At 41.3% G+C, this 21,489-nt stretch overlaps 1 protein-coding gene across 1 annotated transcript; it reads right to left on the reverse strand.

Moving 5' to 3' along the window:
• Positions 1-1,540: 1,540 nt before the first annotated feature.
• LOC308369561 (ammonium transporter Rh type C 1-like) lies at positions 1,541-6,930 on the reverse strand (the record flags this gene model as incomplete). The annotated part of the gene is made up of 11 exons (XM_080844053.1): positions 1,541-1,574; positions 2,033-2,106; positions 2,279-2,352; positions 2,889-3,013; positions 3,434-3,570; positions 4,149-4,286; positions 4,632-4,798; positions 4,927-5,074; positions 5,361-5,511; positions 6,022-6,214; positions 6,705-6,930. The coding sequence occupies 11 exons, from the start codon at positions 6,928-6,930 to the stop codon at positions 1,541-1,543; spliced, it is 1,467 nt and encodes a 488-aa protein (XP_080700179.1).
• Positions 6,931-21,489: the final 14,559 nt, after the last annotated feature.

Here is a 21,489-nt window from a genome sequence, read left to right on the forward strand (position 1 = left end):
CAACTGGCATGCGCAGGCAAACTGTGGAGGGAGTCGCCACCGTAGCAAGATTGGACTGAACAATGTTTTAGATCTGTAAGTTTTCTAGAGGTGCAGCAGGTTGCTTTGGTCTGTCAGCGAGCTATAATTTTTGAAACCTTTGACTCCCGCATGTCTGACCCTCTGTGTGTGTGCAGTGCGTGTCCCAAGGGTCCATGCATGGCCATTAATATTGGATTCAAAAATGAGTTTGGTATTTAAAAATGTGTTTATTCAGCACTATTCACTTCTGTTTATATTTTGTTATGTTAGCTTTAGGGCTACATATGAGCTCTGCACCTACACAACCTATCTCCAATTCGCCCAGATGATTACATCGAAACCTGTGTTATGCTTTTCCTGGTCCCAAATACAAAATATATTAACCATCGATATCATAAATTGGTAGCTTACATGGGCCAACTGTCGGTTTCTTTATTCAAACATAGTTTTCTATTGACGTAGGATTTTTTTCATGAAGTAATTTCAGAATGCTTTAATTCACATATTTAATGAATATATATAGTTCATCACGAACATCAAGTAACACGTTTCCATTCATATTCCTTAAATACACGTACAGTATTTTCACAAGACAAAAATATACAAAAGCCTACAAAGAAGGCTTCATTCACAGATATGAAAATATAAATGCATTTAAAAAATGTAAAGTTCTATGAAACTAAGTGGAATAGGGCTAAATACATAGAACGAATCCATTCGAAGCTTGAGCACAGCTTTATCAGCTGTAAATCACACGTCTGGTGATCTATACGGTGTCAAATAAAGTCATATTCCCGAGAAAGTTATGACAGGCAGACATTAAACACTGAATGATATCGATATAGGCTACTAGCCTACAGGTTTCGCTGTGCACAGAAAAAAATAACCTTCATTAAACATCAGCCAATGTCAGGCTTTTCACAATCGTCTCAGTGAAAAAAGCAGAATCAAGAGGAGTTAAGGCACGGTAAAAAGCTCTGAGAGGTGGTTAAAAGACTTTAAAAGTCATTTAAAGAATAAATCATTTCAAAAAGTTTATACACGATTTGTATTGTAAGCTAGGCCTAGAGAATATTTTAAAATGGACCTTAACCTTAAACCAGCTGAAAGTAGGCTAAATACTGGCCTATGGCAATTAGCATAAATAAAGGACACCAACAAGTTAAATCAACAAGTTTTGTCAACTGCTATTCCCAGTTTCCCGGCTACTCAGACGCGAAGCGAACGCATGCACCTAGTAATGACAGCTATCCTAGCCTGTGACCAAAGCCACTATGAGTGCTATGAATGCAACTCAAAGAGCGCAGATGTTTGCATTTCACCCTACACAACTAAAGCATACCACTGGTTCAAATTGTATCATAATCACTCATTTAGTTAACAGAAACGTCCATACAAATTATTACTGAGATAAGTCAAGGAGACTGTAATCCTTGTCAGCTGTTGTGCTTTTCTTCATTTGGAGAGAAACTATTATCTGTGGGGGTTGGCCCGCTGGAGGATCATGGACGGTAGTTTACTAACTTTGCTCCACGGAGAAGTTGGACTCAGACCTGAAGTACAACAAAAAAAATAAACATAATCAATAGTTGTATGTGTGTAAAGGGTGTTAGTGAATACAATTATTAATTTGTGAAAAAAAGCGATTCAAGTTTTGAGCACAGAAACACACACTGAAGTGTACCACTTATCCTGAAGACATGGGGTATTCGAAAACATGCAGGCGTTTTGAAATAATTAGCTAGGCCTACTGAAGTTCCAGTGTCGTATGCAGCAAAGCATTTTCTAAATAGCTATGTACGGGTGGAGGGTGCCACCCTGCGGCGTGTATTACGCCCTGCAATGGAATATCGTTCATTACATTGGTATTGTACTGTACACGTTTTATCATAGGTAGCATATGTTCTGTCTGATATTAACTATAGTTGCAATCAGACCAACCATGGTGTCTTTCTTTGAAATGTAATTGATGGTAGGCTGAAGTGATAATAATATTTCATTGTGTACTTACATGTCAGGGTGTTTGCTCGTCATGTGGTTGTTGTACTCCAGAATAGGAGGAATGCTTTCTTCATCCTCGGGAAGCTGTTAAAACACAACATTTAGAGTTGTGTTTATAAAAGGCCTTTTAATTTCTCGATCATATATCAGAATGTCTGCCCAAAGACAGGGTTTCATGATTTTCTATTCTTGTATAATACTGCCATCTGGCGGTCAAATGGGAAAGGCATAACTGATAATCAGGTTAAGCTCTTACCTCCCAGTAAACTTCGTCATCGAAGCAGTTATCGTCTTCAGGATCTCCCCAGATAGGGAACCTCAGGATTGTACCTGTAGATGAGAAAATGAGACTGAGTTGAAGAAGACTTCCTTGGCTAAATTGCTTCTGTAGATGAACCCGGCTAAATGTTCCTTCAGGATTGGGGGTTAATAACTAATGATTATGCGAAAACTTTCCAAGTATTACTCAATTAATAGCCTTGCCAGGATCAATTAATAGCCCAGTATACAGGATGTCATACAGAACACGCCTGTGGCTTATGACATAATAGGACACTTTTACTCAGACTGCCAAATAAAACAGATGAGTTGCACACATCTGGTTTGTTCATTTTCTTTGAACACTTGCTCACTTCCAATAGCAATAGCTCAAGAGCTCACCCGTCCTTACGTTGAAACAGCCTTTTTTTTAAAAGTGTGCTAAACACTTGTAGCCTATATTCGTACCTCTGATTTTATACAATGGTTTTACAACAGTGACTTTTTCAAGCATATGACCTCAAAGACTTGCATAGTCAGTTGTTTGGGTTTTTTTGCTCAAATTTGCTTCTGGTTATTCTGGTTTGTCATCGTTGGTCTTTCCTTACCTACTATGGCGCCACCGCCTATTCCGAAGACGATGGCGACACACACGCCTGCCGCCTGGTGGGCGCCCTGATTCCCAACAGTTCTGTTCACAAAGTCACCCTCAAAGTCAAACGTGTTAATCAACCTAGGTGAAAGAGGCAAAGAAAGAGAGAATAAGGGGAGAGAACGAAAGATGAAAAGAAATACAAAATTTAAATATGGAAAGTCAGAATCTTCAATAGAATGTTCTAGTTTATTGTGTCTGTAAGTGTCTTTCTCTCCTGGAATGTTTCTGTTGCAGTACGAGTTTTGAGAGACTATTTTAAGAATGTGGCTGACATTTATACCATGTCTTGAGTGCTAAGGGAAACCGTAAGGGCAATGGCCTCTAACTTTGTAGCAAGTTGATCTGGTTTGAAGGCTTGGATGACGCTAACTGCATTCTGCTAGCACAGATTACCCAGAAGTGTGGTTGTGCAACAGCAGCAGAAACTAACATTGGTCGTTGCACTGTGGGGCTTTAGGCCAATGCACTCCTGGTTGGCCAGTGTGTTTTGAGACTTACCCCTCTTTACCATAGACATCCACTGTGGCTGCAGCCGCAGTGATGGCACCCACCACACCCCCGATGACTCCAGGCATGGCGTGCAGGTTGTGTACTCCACACGTGTCCTGAATTTTCAGGTGCTTCTCCATGAAAGGCTACAACAGTCATACAATAAACAAGAATGTTGAACCCAAATAAATACTACACCAAATTAAATTGTTATCATCTGTATTTGTGTATTAAAGATATATTTACAATTGTATAAATGTAGTTAAACAAATAAGTATTTTTAGTCTGTTATAAATTACTTTAGTTGTGTTTGAGTTCTTCTTGGCAAACAGTGCCAACAGCCCAGGCAAAGAAGGAAACCCAACCTCAAACATTCAGGCTACGATCCTGTGCTAGCACTCAGCGAGACGTGTTTGTTTTTTACTTAATTTTCCCTGCCTGAAGCATATCCCATACATTTGTGTGCTTCAGCAACAACATTAGCTAAAGGATGTGTCTGAACCTCATCCCTTGAAACTTCACGTCAAACTGAAAATCACCCAGACTTGCTTGGGCTGTGTTTTGCTCCTCTGCAGTGGAAGGAAGGAAGTATCAGCTGTTTTCTGCTGTCCATGTCCCATGCTAACATTCTGTGGCTAATAAGTATTAAGGGATTTCCATGTTCCAGACATGACTTGTCTGATTCATGATGTGCAAATGGTGAGAGGGGGCTAACAGTACTCACAGTGAAAACCAGGTAGCCTAGCGTGGAGAGGATTCCACAGCAGAAGCCAACAATCAGTGAGCCATAGGGCTGGATCATGAACTCCGCAGCTGTTCCCATGGCAACTCCCCCAGCCAGGGTAGCATTCTGGATGTGCACCTGAGAGATAGAGCGACATCGTAAGTCATAAAAAATAGCCAATGGCCCCGAAAACGATCTCTCCCTTTTTGTTTACAGTTACCCCAGGAGACAGCCTGTGTCTTTAGCATTGGTAGACATCTAGTCCGATACGGGGAAAGCAAGTATACAGTACATTTAGGCTCTAGTGCGGCCTTGTGCTACGTTGCTTGCGTTGGACACAGCAGTGGGGTTAAACATGTAGATCTGTCCTGTAAGACATTTTGGATAAAAGCATCCGCTAAATGAACGCATGTAAATGCGTGAGATGGGACAGAGGAGGTGTGGGTGTTGGTGGTGGTCTGGGTGGAGCCAGGGTGAGTTTACCATGTCCAGGTGTCCGCGCTTGGCAGAGAGGCTGGAGATGGCGTACGTGGTGAGCACAGTGGAGGCCAGCCCCAGGTAGGTGTTGATGGCCGCCCTGTGCTGTCCATCTCCGTGGTCGGTGATGGCTCCGTTGAAACTGGGCCAGAACATCCAGAGGAAAAGGGTTCCTGAGAGAAGAAAATCACAGTGTTTTGTGAGGTCCCATGGAAGTGAACCTGTTGCCATAGTTACTGCTGGTACAGGGATGTCACAGGGTCATTCATAGGGTCTCCTATCGATAGTCATGGCCACTCACCAATCATGGCGAAGACATCAGAATGGTAGACGGAACCATTCAGGCGTTTGCTCTGGTGGAGGTTTGGTCGATAAAGGACCCAAGAGATTGCCAGACCGTAGTAGCCTCCGAACGTGTGAATGACCATGGAGCCGCCGGCATCCCTTGCCTGTGCAGAGAATGGTGTTATTTGTTGTTGCTGTAGTTAATGATCAGCTGAAGTAAGCACTTGAGTGTAAAGTTTCACATTTCAAAAGACACTAGAGATTACAACAGTTTAGAGACTTCTTGACACCTGTGTGTGGAGTGTTGCCCTGTTGAGGTGATGTGCTGTTGGATATTTTAATGCATCTGGATATCCTTTAAAGTGTCATGTTAGGGGTGTGATAACAGTGACTATTCCGTGACACACTGTTCAAAGTTTTAAGCCTAGTTTCCCTGTTCAGTAAACTCACGTGAATGAGAGTCAGGATGATGTACTCCTCTACAGCAAAGAGGGTGACCCCAAACAACGTGAGGACCAGCAGCTGGACTGGGCTGACTTTCCCCAGGACGGCCCCATACGCAATTAGGCAGCCGGCCACACAGAAATCTGCATTGATCAAGCTGGACAGAGGGGGAAAAAAAGACACAAAAAAAATGCATCTGAGTACACATGCGGGAGAGAAGAGATAGAGTCACACTCTGTCATCCATGTCCAAAAAAACCAGTTGAGCCAGATCATCATGTGAAAGTTCTTGGGTCTTGGAGTTCAGCAACAAACAGTTTGACAGGTCATATATTATGAATTATGGCAGCTGGAGTTATGCAATCCTTTTAGACAGATCACAAGACTTCTAGGAAAACCCCTAAACAACCAACCGCATCCTTTCACAGACACACCCACATGATACGATCTGCACTACATGATAGTGTTGTTAGTGCGGAGTGATAGACAGTACGTGATTATGTTCACAACGAATCTTGCTAAATGAAGTCTTGTGTGGCAGTGATAATAAAATGTGAATAGTTGTGATTCACTCTCCTAATTACCTTCAAGCCACCGATGACATAAAGGCATCTCGGCCTGACCATTTTCTATTGTGCTTTTAAAAATAATGTGGTTGCAAGTCTTACCTTTCGATACCAATGGAGATCTTTCCCGTCTCTAAGTCGAGATGGTGGAACCACCCCTGCATGAGCAAAGCCCATTGGATGCCGAAGGCAGCGACCAGGAAGTTGAAGCCCACCGCACCAAAGCTGTAGCGCTTTAGAAACGTCATGAGGAAACCAAAGCCCACAAAGATCATCACGTGCACATCCTGGAAGCCTGGGGGTAGAGGATGAGGAGGGAGGAAGGGACACAGAGAAAAGTATAGCTGTTTACACTCATTCCATTGGTGATCTTGCACCTACATCTGCTGCAGCAGTCAAAGGAATGTGCACCATAATAAACGTTAAGAGCATAAATTGTGTTGATTCTGGATGGTGAGGCAACAGCAATGTAGACTTTCAAGAATTTGTTGCAAAACACTAACATCCATCGAGATATATAACCGTTGTGTAAGAGCAGACTGGACTATTCGAGGTTTATTGTTATGTACCAAAGTGTCATGCACCTTCAGCTTGACACTCATCACAAGAACAGGATGTCAAATTACTGCAAAGCTGAGATCAAACATGCGATATTAGTCCCACATCGGACTCCAACTGGCAACCTTGTGCATGGGAGGAGGTGGGCGTGCTTGCATTTATCACTCTATTAATAGATTCTATACTAATGACACTACAAAGATAATATAACACTGGGTTGAACTTACTTGGGTATCTGAAGTAGAAGTCGTTCTCCGCATCACTGGTTATATTTTCCTCTCTTCTGTGTTCTACCCAGTGAGTGTCTGACTCCTCGTCGTAGCGGATGAAGACTCCAAACAGGACGATCATGGCAATCTGCCAAATGAAGCAGACAGCCGGCAGACTAATCCGCATGTTGGTGTTCTTCGGCCGGCAGAAGTAGTCCCTAAAGCCCTGCGCAACGTTCCCCATCGTGGCCTTGGTCTATAGCTGGGAGGACAGAAATGCTGGAGATGGTCTTCTCAAGGGATGTGGACGGCTCTGATAGAGTCACCTAAGAGTCACCTGAGAGTCACCTGGGAGCACACTGCACACCTGGTAGTGATGCTCTGCTTTATGGCTTGAGATGGAGGCGTGTCAAGACAAACTGCCCCTTTCTGCCCCACCCCCTGCCCTGCCCTCTGGGAGAGAGTGAAGGAAAGGGAGGGAGCAAAAGGATCATGGGGTGGGTGAAATAATAGAAAAATTTAAATGCAAACTGGTTTGGCTTTTAGCGATCTGGGGAGAAATCTGGGACAAAAGTATTTTGAGCCTAACCATCTGCAACAGCCACACAGTATAGCAACAGTACAGTAGTTATGGAAATATTATACACCATGTATGATTTTCCTTTTTAGCAAGATAGAACAGTAAGTCTTTGCATTTGTATGTTTCTAGCTTACAAAATGTGATTTAATTGTGATTATTTGTGAGTCATATTGTGGCATTGCGGGGTCGATAGTGGTTCAGGAGGTAGCTCAGCTACGTTCAGCTATTTGAATGTGGCTCATCCTCACCAAGTGTGGAAGGGGTTTGAGCAGGACACTGAACCCCAAACCGCTCCCGATGAACAGATTGGGACCTTAGACAGTAGCCTCTGCCTGAGGTATTAATGGGCAGAGATCTAACTCAGGAGTGGACCCATTGTTCTCTGGAATTCTCTGTCACAATCTGCTCTGGTAATTAACTAATCTGGTGGGGGTTAGTGGCCAGTTTATGGTGGCATCAGAAAATGGCCCAGAATCTGTCGCAATACTTACAGTTTTTCTCAACTGCTTTGGCACATTTTTCCAAACACTGTTTACTTTTTCAAAACAGCTCACACACAGCCCTTAAAGGGATAGTTCGGTTTTTAAGATCTGTATACCTTCCCCGTCACCAGTGTCATGCAATCATGCATCCCTTACCCCCGACAGCGTCCTGTGAGCAGAGTTCTCGTCCGTCCAGTTTTGGTCAAACCGAAAGTAGTCCGGCAGGTTTCTAGACCCAGCAAAATAAAACGTTTCTCTTCCCAAAACATTATGTGTTCAACAGAGTGATATATTTGCATCCCAAAAACATGGTAGTGGAAAAAGTCACACCTCGTTATCACTTGGCCCTATTTTCAGTACGCGCGATACTGCAAACTCACACCTAGAGTCTACCTGTTTGATTCGCGAAAGTTGATTCGCGAAAGTTTGATTCACCAAAGTTGCCTGAGAGAAATGTCCGTCACATGAAAACGATGAAAACTGAGACAACATTTGATAAAATTGACATAAAGCATCGTTTTCCTGTGACGGGCGTTTCTCTCAGGCAACTTTGGTGAATCAAACTTTCGCGAATCGAGAATCAAACAGGTAGACTCTAGCTGTGAGTTTGCAATATCGAGCGTACTGAAAATAGGGCCAAGTGAAAACGAGGTGTGACTTTTTCCACTACCATGTTTTTGGGATGCAAATATATCACTCTTTTGAACACATAATGTTTTGGGAAGAGAAACGTTTTATTTTGCTGGGTCTAGAAACCTGCCGGACTTCTTTCGGTTTGACCAAAACTGGACGAGAACTCTGCTCACAGGACGCTGTCGGGGGTAAGTGATGCATGATTGCATGACACTGGTGACGGGGAAGGTATACAGATTCATGTCTTAAAAACCGAACTATCCCTTTAAAGGCAGCCAGTGCAACTTAATATAACTCCATACCATTACATATAGACATTCAAGGAGCAAAGATGAGACGTCGTTGTGTGGTGAGAACTGATAGAAAATCGTAAACAACAACAATGGCCGGTGGGGAGAGGCCATTTTTCCATTGACTAGAATCCTGCTTTATTTATTGGTGGCACCAATAAATAAAGGGCTATGCTCTTGCAGCTAGTTTTAGCGCTCTTTTTATTGCCCAAAGTATCGTGATGCAAATGTGCTAATATGGTGAAGTAAATGTCAATATCATAAAGATTGTCTTATCCAGAATATTTCCATTTTGATGCCCTAATGTTGCACTGGGAGCCTTTAACAGAAGCTGAAATGACCAAAACACTATATGATGTTTGCAGAATCACACACCCATCAAAACCAAACATTGTATTGCTAAACACTAAACTGTAACATATATTCTAAACAAGGACCTGTCAACACCATTGATTACGTAACATTTGTTCTACTGTGTACAAAATGGCAAAGATTCTGACACAAAAATATTTTTCCACATTACATGTATATTTTGTACGTCAAAATGACAGGTTTCAATATACAGTGAAAAGGTCCAATCTGTTCTGCAGTGAACAATCTTCCCCTGCCACCAGTGTGGGCCAGTGTGTTGATTCTGATAAAATAGTGCAATAGGCTGTAAATACTGTAAATATACGTAAAGTAATAAGAATTTGACCGTAATCAGAATTTTACCGTATAACTTTAGTGAAACTACAGTATATACATTGTATTGTGACAACATACTTTACAAAAGTATAGAAATTGTTGTTGCCAAAAGTGCAAATACAGTGAAACACAATACATTATATTGACTGTAAAGGCCAGCGTCATTGTCATTGCTGAACATACAAACAATTGAAGCCACAGTATGATTGCTCAGGTTTGAAAGAACCCTTTGGCCAGCCTCTCTCATGGAGAGGTCATGATTTACTATGGATCAATGACTCTTGCCCTAATTTCATTAGAGCATCTGCCACGAATGCCACGTCCCATGACAGGGGCCCCTTTACCTCTACCACAACCTCTTTCTTGTTCTAATCCTGAGGTTGTTGGTGGTGGCCTCCTCGATACATGCTTGGTATCAACTTTAATCTATTGACCCTTTTTTAGAGGTTAAGAACTGCTTGATTTGTTTTGCACAGAGACCGGAGTAAAGTGACGACGTCCGGTTTCAACACATTTTCCAGCGGAAATACGTCTTCTCCCCCGACAGCTGCTTCTAAGTGTCTGCAATGTGTTGACATGGTTATTCAATTAGGTTTTTTGTCTTTCTCTGAGAAGTGTGTTAACTGTTTTGAAAAGTGTGTTAAAACTCGGTGTGTTTTCCCGTGCTGAGGTGAAATTAGGGACAGGGGAATGAGGATGAGAGTGTCAAACGAAAATGTTGGATTGCAAAGTGATTTCTTTATGATGTGTGGACTCATTTTAATGGTCTCAGTCTGAGTGGTAAAATGGCCTCAGCTCTAGAGCTGTATACATTAATTAAAACATAGATCACAGAGACCTGATCATTATGGTCTCTGTGAGAGGTAAAAAGTACCTTTGGTTGAAGGGGGGTCACCCACACTGTGGGCGAAACCCTCTCCAGGATTGTGTTGTAAATGGGTAATTCTCATCTAGAGAAACTTGCTTATCTAGTTATAATTATTAGGCCAGATGGCGCAATAAAAGATGTATTTAAGGGGAAGGTAGACATAGCACCAGGATATTCTGTCTTCAGATCGCCCTCACATCCGTAGGAGTAGCCACTTCGAAGCAGCCAGGTATGTTCATGTCCTCTAAGTGTTTTCATGTTTCTTGTAGTATTTTAGACTTAGTATTCTTCATTTTGGACTTGTTTCTCTTTAAGTTAGAATTGTTTCTTCACTTAAGACTTGTTTTGTAATTGGTAGTAGTCACTTGTACCTGACATAATAAATTGGTAATTCTGACCCACTATGACCTCTGCTGAAATTCTTAACTGATGGTCGTTCAGGTAACTGTGTTCCGGTAATACTGACTAGGATTTGAGGTTCCTGGCTAAACATCATCTGGGCTAAGACATGCCACAGTGAACTGCTAATGTATGGTATAGAGATAGGACTGCTGCTCAGGCCCTGCACTGCACGCAAATTATAGTTAGTAGCTATACTAAGAGAGGACGAGCAGTCTGGCGCTCTGTCACTGAACCACGTTGCGTTAACAAGCTGAAATATGCGCCTTTAACAGCACTGTGGGACCTCTGGGTTAGTCCAGGACTAGATGTGGGTTATGACTGTGGACTTGTCAAAAAGGGAATCAGCCGGCCGGGACGTCCTGCAATGACACTATTCCTATGTAAGAACACGGTTACTAAAGAGTAAGAGAGGAAATTCAAATACAGACGATAGGTGCATTGAGTTGGAGATCAGCCTACAAATTTGGTATAAATATACAGTAAAGCGAGGAGCTTAGACTGGGTTCCCAAAAGAGTGGAGTCAGACACAGAAAATGGAGTCAGATTAAGTATGAGCGTATTAAGAAAGGTGTTTTAATAAACATTACTTTTTCAGCAAAGCAAAGAGAGAGACGAATCCACCCAAACCTTCCAGACGCCTATTCCCTCATTGGTCTAGGATAGTTACGTCTAACAGTAGCAAAGCGCTTTATAAATGCAGTCCACTTACCATTTACATCCAAACAGGGGCCTACCTTGACCTAGCGCATCTGTCTCCATTTGACCACTATCCTCCTAAAAGATCTACGACAAAGGATATTTACATCATACATACCCTCCCATTTCAAACTTTCACTATTAACATCCAGGTTCTCCCCTACAGCTTTCAATGTGTTTTTGTGTTTCGTCAGTAAGAGCAAGATGTTAACAGGGTACCTTGTTCACTTCCGATGGGGCACATGAAAAGTGATGAAATTGACACCACATAGTTAAATGTCCATGTATGTTGACACCATGAAACAAAATGAGTTTAAATCCACAGCTGTGGATAAGGAATATAATGTCTTTTTTATGTTGAATAAATATACAAGTTGTCTGTGTATACTGTGTGAAGTTGGATTTCAATGGAATTGTGTATTACTCTGTATGATTATTGTTGTTAATCTTTGTAAAAACACAATAGATATAAAAACAGGTTACAAAAATTAGACTTCATGTAGTCTAAGTCTGCTGTTGCATGACCTACACATACCAGGACAGTTTTTATTTTTTATTTGATTTAAACTTGAATCATGTACATGTTTCTCTTTCAAAACATGAACTCTTGCTCATTGATTGATTATTATATTAGTGTTATATTACCATGCCAATAAACCTCTGCCGCACACTTTAGATTAAGAGACTGAACATTAATATTAGATGTAATTGGAGGAATGTAGATACACTGGCAGCACTGAGGCCCAATCTCACATGGCACCCAGGAAAGAACATACTAGATATTATCAGAGTCAAAAGATGACTCGAGGGAGTGTCAAAATACTTACACACTCACGTTGTTGCATAACAAAGTCATTGTTTTTCTCAGAAGAAGTGATACCCCTGGGTTCAGTTTGTTTATTGCAACTTCAGAATCAGTTGTGAGCCCAGCTTCGATCAAGCTTGGCTACAGCCAGTTGGTTGTGCCAATTTAGAGTTATTAATGCTGACAGTCGCAATCTATCGCCTTGGCAATCAGGGATTCACGCCTTTTTTCAATGATAAACGCCAGATACCATGTGTTATTTAAAGCCATTTTAGTTTGACTGACCTCATGTAAACATGTGAAAGTGCTCAGCCATTTCGGTGTAGCTAAAATTAGGTGACTGGTGTCATGAAAGCACAACACATTTGAAAGATTTTTTGATACTTTGTTTTTCATACCTCTATGCTTTCATACATAGTTATACAGTCCCCTCCATCATTGGCACCCCTGGTAAAGATGAGGGAAAAGGGTTGTTAGAAATTCACCTTTTGGTGAGATCACTTAATTGTCTCACACTGAGATAAATCCAACCTTTAATTTAAGTTAATTTATTCTGAGAGAAAAAAAATAAGAAATAAAGATTTTTTTTTACTAAACACATGCCAGATCTCACTTTAAAGGCAGAGTCTGTGGTTTTAATCTGGCTCTGTAAATGGGAAACAAAAAAAATACCCCTTTCCCCCAACTAGGGGCTAATTCTGGGCTGGTGCTAGTGCTGGTTGAATACTATTCACCCCAGTCAAACTGCCTGTGGTGGAAAAAGGGGGAAAAGTAGCTTGAACCCTCTGGAGTTTTGGACCATAAACTATTCCAGCCGATCAATATTTTGCTTCACAAGCACGGAAGGGAGGGGTGTCATTTTCTTATGAGCTTTTGAGCTCAATTATTAACAACCTTCCACCAGAATCACAGAATATACCTTGTAGTCAGTACAGCACACTTTATTTACCCATAATGTGTCTCCAAACGTGATGTGCAACACCATATCCACTCTTTCCCTGGACCATGTGTTTCAAAAGCATCCAGCTATTCCAACCGAAAGTTGACCCCTCTGAATGGAGAGGTCACAAGTGTCAACATGACGCAAAAATCAAGCTATGGGTGGAATCTGCTGGAGGGGCACTTGAGATCTCCCTCGTGACTTAGCCTGTGAACCTCTAAGGTGTGTGGGGAGGATATAGCTGAAAAGCCACATTACCGTCGTGCCATAGATCACATGGTTGGAGGATGTCTCTGTGCGAGATGCAGTTCGGCAGGTCTTATGACTCCCTGTTAAGATCAAGATGGAGAACAGGCATAAATAACGTAACACCAAACGTTTTCTTATGAAACATTATTAAGCCACAAAGTGATTTTAGTGCCACGTCAACACTCCCACACCGGCAATTACATTTTTCTAAAATTACTTGTACCCTCATGTCTATTTTCTGTGAAGCTGTGTCCTGTTGAGGTTCAGGGCTGAGTTAATGCATGCACATGTCCCCTGAGGCCTAGGTGGCACACAGAGATTCAATTACACTCACACACACACAGTCACAAGGGTCTGCTCTATTTCCACACCCTACATGAGTGTTGTTCACTTGGAGAAAGCGCTTGGGACGGAAGTTTACCAATGGCGTGTAGGAATTTGTATGTCTTTAGTGTTTCCTGTGGTCTCTGAATGTATATGTCTGTATGATGCATGTGAATGTGAAGGCACCACCTGGCAGTGGTCTTTGCCTCTTTTGTAACAACCTGCACTTTGAAGAAAAGATAAAAGATCAGCTAATAAGACACAATGGTGTGAAATGCTGTAAACATCCTAGTTGTATGCACAAGTTTGGGAAATTCTACAGATTATATATTTGGTTGATCTTTAAAGGTGGAGAGAAGTAAATACGACCCCCACAACAAACCGACATTTAAAAACGAACTTTTCTCAAATGTAACAGCACTGCTGTTGTTTTCTATTCTATTATTGTGAATTGGTGGGCCAAACCCTCGCTCAGTGGATTTACTGGATTACTGAAACATTGAGAAGTGACAGAAAAGCCATGTCCCTGCTTTCATAGCACATGATTCTTACAAGGAATATATTAATACAAGCAGTGTTGGGAAAGTTCACTTTCTACATGAACTAGTTCAGTTCATAGTTCACAAATTTTAAAATGAACTAGTTCAGTTAAAGGCACCCAGTGCAACTTTATAGGCTTGAGACTCGAAAAAAAAAACATTCAATTTCTAGTCTTTTTTACACGTAGTAAGTTTCAATAACTCCATACCATTACATATCGACATTCAAGGAGCAAAGATGAGACGTCGTTGTGTGGTGAGAACTGATAGAAAATCGTAAACAACAACAATGGCCGGTGGGGAGAGGCCATTTTTCCATTGACTGGAATCCTGCTTTATTTATTGGTGGCACCAATAAATAAAGGGCTACGCTCTTCTCTTTAGCGCTCTTTTTATTGCCCAATATAGTGAAGTAAATGTCAATATCATAAAGATTGTCTTATCCAGAATATTTCCATTTTGATGCCCTAATGTTGCACTGGGTGCCTTTAATAGTTATTAATTCAAAATTTTGAACTAAGTTCACAGCTCCAAAAAATGATCAGCAATACAGTACGTTCAGTTCACGTTCACCAAAATTATGAACGAGTTCATGATCTTTCGTTCAATGAACGCGTTCAGGTAGGCTATAACACTGAATACAAGGCACTTGATTCATATATTCTTAAGTAATTAACAGTGCTTGGAAATGATCTCCATCAAAGTGGATACCAAATCCGGTGGAAACTCGCTATCAATGGCCTATGCTGCACTACGGAGTGAGAAGGCGAACAACTAACTGTGAAAAAGAATGTAAAAACACAGAAATTGTGGAACAGGTAAAAGTGAGGCCACTCTATTGAGTCAGAAGTTGAGAGATGTCACCTCTGGCAAGCACGTGTTGTAGCCAGCTAAGAGTTCATAGGGGTGTCCCAGTTTGTAAACACATGTAGACTGACTCACAAGATAATTTTTTTCTGTGTCTTCTTGTGGGAATGTAGTAAATCTGGAATTATCTCCAAACATCTCATAGGCAGAAAGTTCAAGCTCCAAAGAGACTCCAGGAAGTCGTGGTTGATCAGTATCTTTAGTGCTTATGTCAGGAGACCACAAGGCCTCTGCATAACAGCAGCACATTGACAGCATGTTTATAAAAATGGGAAATCAGAAAATAGTACAAATATTTGTCTTGTTTAAATATAGGTAATCTTTATTACAACACCCAAGAAGCATTTTTTTGTTTCGTTTTTTGGCAGGAAAAGGAGGCCATTCTTAAAAGTGAAAAAGCCGAATTAGAAAGCTGGGGAGGACTCGGTGCCCTCTCATTTCCTACCTGGGTAGAAAAGTTGATAGTTTCTCACACACTATAATGAATACCCTTTCCTGAGGAGTCACAGGTTGGAGTTTAACTGACCAGTAGTTTGTACTTTCCTGACTTTGCAATGTAATATGCCATTTGGAATGGCAGGACGAATTTAGGCACTTGGGGATTCTTTCCTATTTTTTAGAAGGTTCAATAACAAAAATATGTAGGCAATATCTCCAAAACTAAACACATAGTATCTTCCACACGCAATTGGTGGAGTAATGGCCTTCTTTTTCAAATGCAGAAGCGTTGCTTTCCCTTTTGTACAGGAAAACATGAATTTGACAGGAAAACTATAGAAAGGGGCCTTTTATGAGGTTGAAACCACCACATATCTCTCTCTCTCTGTATATATATAAATATATATGGAAAAATATATATACTGTATATATTATATACATGTGAGCTGGCAGGAAAATATATGTATATATGTATGTACCAGCATTTTGGTGGTTTGACTCAGATAGCTGGTTCATTCATAGAGGAAGTTCCAATTCTTCAGCATGACTACTACTAGAAGTTTATAAGTAATGGTCACATGGTCAGACCTCCACCTGAGCACATTAGCGTATTTAAGGTCTCTTCAGTGGGTTGGAACAGTGCATTTATTAACACTCACGCTTTGCTGTAGCTGTGTGTGTGTGTGTGTGTGTGTGTGTGTGTGTGTGTGTGTGTGTGTGTGTGTGTGTGTGTGTGTGTGTGTGTGTGTGTTTATGGGCTTCCAAATATCTCATTGGAAGAAACGGACTTCCTTCAGCAAAACACGTGGGAATGTGTTTTTAATGAATGTTGCATCACGCTGGTTTAAGCCGAGCTTCTTGTTCACAAATAAAAGAAAAAGTAATGATGACCATGGCTGACGAAAGACCACCTGTTTGCTACCAACGTAAATGAGCATGGTGAGTTTAATTGTGCAGTTCAGGGCTACCACACGACTTGCAGAACATGGTAAACATGGTATCTTCCAAACATCGTTATGTATTATATTATAATATTAAATAACAATGGTGTTGAGAATGGGAGATAAATACTTGATGGATACATTAAGGAAAACAAAGAATGAACAAAACCACATTAGAGAAGAACCAGTTTTAAACCCAGTACTCCCAAATCTCTTGAAGCATCTCCTGCTGGGCAAAGTCGAACCACTTAACAGGTGAAACTATTCTCTAATCACCATTGTGCGCTCATGTGACAAGAAGTAGTGGAAAGTTGCATTTTGGAAACACTTCTGTGACAGACTGCTCTAGGAGAGCTAGCAGGAAGAAAACAGAGGGGTGAAGGAGAGATAGCCTTTCAGAAAAGAAGGCAAGACACATGACTGGCAATGACAGTGAGGAGTGCCTACTGAACACCCTGATAACCAGCATCAGTACAGTACATGCCACTGATCAAGCGATTAGCTCGCTTTCACATGAGAAGACAATTGCACATCACATGCTGCCACTGGCAAGGCCAATGTGCTGTACTGATAGCAATCACTTGTGCAACATCCAAAATACACGTCTCGTCAGATGAACCTGCGATTTGCAAAAAAGGGTGACGGACGAGCATAGCAGGTGAGTTAATTTACTGACTATGAGGATGAACAATGTGTCCATACCTACGCTCGACAGAACTACACTCTCTTCAATACTCAGGTGCTGCCCTTATGGCCTGTCAGCTGAGCAATGTGGAGCCAAGACTACCCTTATGGAATGTAGCCAGATCATTTTGGTGCTTTGGTGGTTCCAGTGCTCCTGATATATTGTGTGATGGATGTTGATCTTGGACTGAACACAGTGATTATGATTCATTCCTTGATCATTTCAGTCTGGAGTTTGAGGGCAGGTTGTTTAAATTGATCTAAGAGGATTCCTAATCCTTATTACAGTGTTTAAAGTAAATCTCTCTGCCTTCTTAAATATTAACAGCATAGGGGAATTTTGTCAAGTATAGAGTTACAGCGTTTACACCAACAGCCAGCTATACTGACCATATTCTGTCTCTCAGAATTTAATAGGAAGGTGCCTGTCCTGTCTTAATGTAGTTGGTGTTAAAACACTGTCTTACCAAGTTTGAGGTATGAATGTTTGGCATGTGAATGTATGGAATGCATGGTATGCTGATACAGCAATCACAATAGGAGGTTAATGCATACAAGGAAAAATCATCAGGCATGTTGATACACCCAAATGTTTTGTCTTAAAACAATTGGTAGCTGTTAAGCCTTTTTGTCAGCTTGACCTTTTCACCTATCATGTAAGAGACTCTAGAGACTCTACCTGGCGCCATTTGTAAAAGGTGCACAAAAAATGTAGAAATACACCAACGTCAAATGGGAGATACTCAGGGGCCTTTACTTGTGCACTCCTCAGGTGCTCTGATCTTCGAAACAGCTCCCTTTTGTTTGTCTGAGATAGAGTGGAGAGATGCTATCTGAGGCTGATGGAAATGATAGCGAAAACAGGAAACACAAAACATGTCCCTCGCAGATTTATGTAGGCTCTAACAATGCAGCAGCACATACTGTCCAGCACCCCCAGCACGTTGCCGATGTGACTAAGATACCTGGTTCATTCATAGGGGCAGGTACAATTCTTCAGCATGACTACTACTAGAAGTTTATTAGTAATGAAAAACAAGTCTGATTGATCTAGAGGGGTGAAATAGATACCATGGTCACATGGTCAAACCACACCACCTGAGCACATTAGCGTATTTAAGGCCTCTTCAGCGGTTTCAAACACTGATTCTGGGTAACATCCTGTAAAAGCACCATGTTGGATCCATGAATGTATGAACACTCATAAACCTTTTTGTTTCATTTTGGAGACTTCCACCTGTCTCAAATAATCCTGTTTTTTTGTTTTTGTTTCATGTCCCCATTCAAGTTAAAGGCTGAAATTCCCATCAGGAAAAACTTTCAGAAGAATGTAACTGTGTTCATAATATGATGACATGTGAGCCACGAAAGAATATAAAAAGTGACAAAGAAAAAGTAGTAATCAAGTCAGAAACAAAGGTTAACACAGCACGCTTACAGTGCCCTCCGCAATTATTGGCACCCTTAGTGAATGTGACCAAAACAGGCTATGAAAAAATATGTCTTTGCGGTTTAGCCTCCTGGTCTTTCACTCAAAATATTCACAAAAATCTTACCTTTTCATTGAAGTAAAATTATTGACATAATTTTAGTTTTTTGACATTAAATAAAATATTTTCCTCCAAAACATGGGTGCCATAATTATTGGCACCCATAGAAAATCTTATAATTAACATCTATTTGAAGTATATTACCAGTATTGTTTTACATTTGTAAGTTCACCTGTTTGATTAGGAACTCTTAAATGGTCAAACATGACTTCCTGTTTCACTGGGGTATAAATATGAGGTGACATAGGCCAAATATCCTTAGTCATTCATCAAGATGGGAAAAACAAAAGAATATTGTGTTGAAGTGCGACAAAAAGTTGTTGACCTGCAGAAATCAGGAAAAGGATACAAGAAAATTTCTAAAGAGTTGAAGATGCCCATTTCCACAATCAGGGCAATACTTAAAAAGTTCAAAGCGACAGGAAATGTAAGAAATCTCCCTGGAAGAGGGCCCATCTGTAAATTGACCCCACGCACCGTGAGGAGGATGGTTCGAGTGGCAAAGGAAGCTCCAAGGATCACAGCTGGAGAATTACAGAGGTTAGTTGAGTCTTGGGGTCAGAAAGTCTCCAAAACCACCATTAGACGCCACCTCCATCACCACAATTTGTTTGGGAGGGTTGCCAGTAGAAAGCCTCTTCTGTCAATCACAAACAAACTTAAGCGCCTACAGTTTGCCAGACGCTACTGGGACTTTCCATGGGACCGGGTAATGTGGTCAGACGAGACCAAAATGGAGCTGTTTGGTAAAAGAGACAAAAGGTGGGTTTGGCGTAGAAAGAGAGACAGCCATAGAGAAAAGTACATCATGCCTACTGTGAAGTATGGTGGCAGATCTGTGATGATGTGGGGCTGTTTTTCATCCAAAGGGCCTGGGCATCTTGCTAGGATACATGGTATCATGGACTCCTTGAAATACCAGCAGATTTTAAAAGAAATTCTAACAGCCTCTGCGAGGAAGCTTAGGATGGGCTGTGGTTGGACCTTCCAACAAGACAATGATCCAAAGCACAAATCAAAATCCACAAAGAAATGGTTCACCGACAACAGAATAAAGCTTTTGCAATGGCCATCACAGTCCCCTGACCTAAACCCCATTGAAAATCTGTGGGAGGAGCTGAAGAGGAGAGTCCAGAAGCGTCAACCTCGGAATCTTAATGATCTGGAAAGATTCTGTAAGGAGGAATGGTCTCAGATCCCGTGCAATGTGTTCACCAACCTGTTATCATGGCAAATGGAGGCTGCACAAAGTATTAAATAAAGGGGTGCCAATAATTGTGGCTCACATGTTTTTGAGAAAAATATTTGTTTCATTATAAGAATTTTATGTTTCTTTCAATTATGTTACTTGAATTAAAGGTTTGATTTTTAGAAATAATTTGAATGAAAGATCATGAGGATAAATAAAAAACTAATTTATTAGCATCTCATTTTGTTCATCTTTACTAAAGGGTGCCAATAATTGCGGAGGGCACTGTATGTGTTTAGAGGCTGTGGCTCTCTATAGCTTACATAAAGGCCCAGACATACAGCATATCATTGTTTGGGCTGTTAACACGAACACGTATTTGCGCTTGGGTGCATTTGATGAATACACCATTTCCACACCCGCAACCATCATGTCATTGATGGCAGCCTTGTGCAAAGATTTGGAATGGGGGACTGCATCACACAGAAACACTGAGGAGCTGGAGGATTGTCTTGGTGCATTTGCCTTTCATTCTGCAGGTTACCCCCAGCCCAACAGAGACGTTTCTTTCAGACAAACGTAAACACCCCCCCACACACATACAAAAAATGTAGAGGTCCAATGTATATTTTCACAATATCCGCCTGAATTGGCCGACACAGCCCAAGGCACATTCTACTGTCTGTGATTTATAAAGCAAGGCAAGATGCGTCCTGCGTCTTTTTGTCTCACAAGACTGCGTTGGCTAAACATCTTCCAAAGAATACACGTGTAGCTTACACACATACACACACATGCACACACATGCACACTGGCCCCTCCCCCCTGCTGCACGAGGCTCAGCATGCCATCAGGAAACTATCTGCTATCAGGAATCACTATTTCTCAGCAACATGTGCTGTGCACCTGCCACGTAGGAGACATGTTTGTCAATAACAGATGACAATATACTTTTGAATATTTTCCTACCGATTTTGCAAGTTTGGCCACTTGCAAAGAAATGTGTGATCTAGAATTGTATTGGTAGGTGTATTTTAACAGTGAGAAACAGAATATCAACCAAAAAAATCAGAAAACTGCATTTTATAACATTTATGACTTAATTTGCATTTGATGCAAAAAATAAGTATTTGAACCCCCAAGCAAACAGCAAGAATTCTGGCTCACAATGACCAGTTATGTGCCCAAGAAGCACACAGATTAGTCCTCATTAGGTCTAACAAGGTACACCTGATCTCAACTGGTGACGTTTATAAAAGAAACCTGTCCAAAGAATCATACTTCACATCTTCAACCTCACCACCATGGGCAAGACCAAAGAGTTGTCCAAGGACGTCAGAGATAAGATTGTAGACCTGCACAAGGCTGGAATGGGCTACAAAACCATTGGCAAGCAGCTTGGTGAGAAGCAGACAACTATTGGTGCGATTATTCGTAAATGGAAGCAACACCAAACAAATGTTAATCGCTCTAGGTCTGGGGCTCCATGCAAGATATCCCCTCGTGCGGTATCAGTGATCATTCGAAAGGTGCAGAATAACCCCAGATCTACACAGGGGGAGCTTGTGAATGATCTCAAGGCAGCTGGGACCACAGTCACCAAGAAAACCATTGGCAACACACCACGCCGTCATTTTTT

The sequence above is a fragment of the Sprattus sprattus genome (genome assembly GCF_963457725.1).
Source record: "Sprattus sprattus genome assembly, chromosome: 8".
Taxonomy (NCBI): Eukaryota; Metazoa; Chordata; class Actinopteri; order Clupeiformes; family Clupeidae; genus Sprattus; species Sprattus sprattus.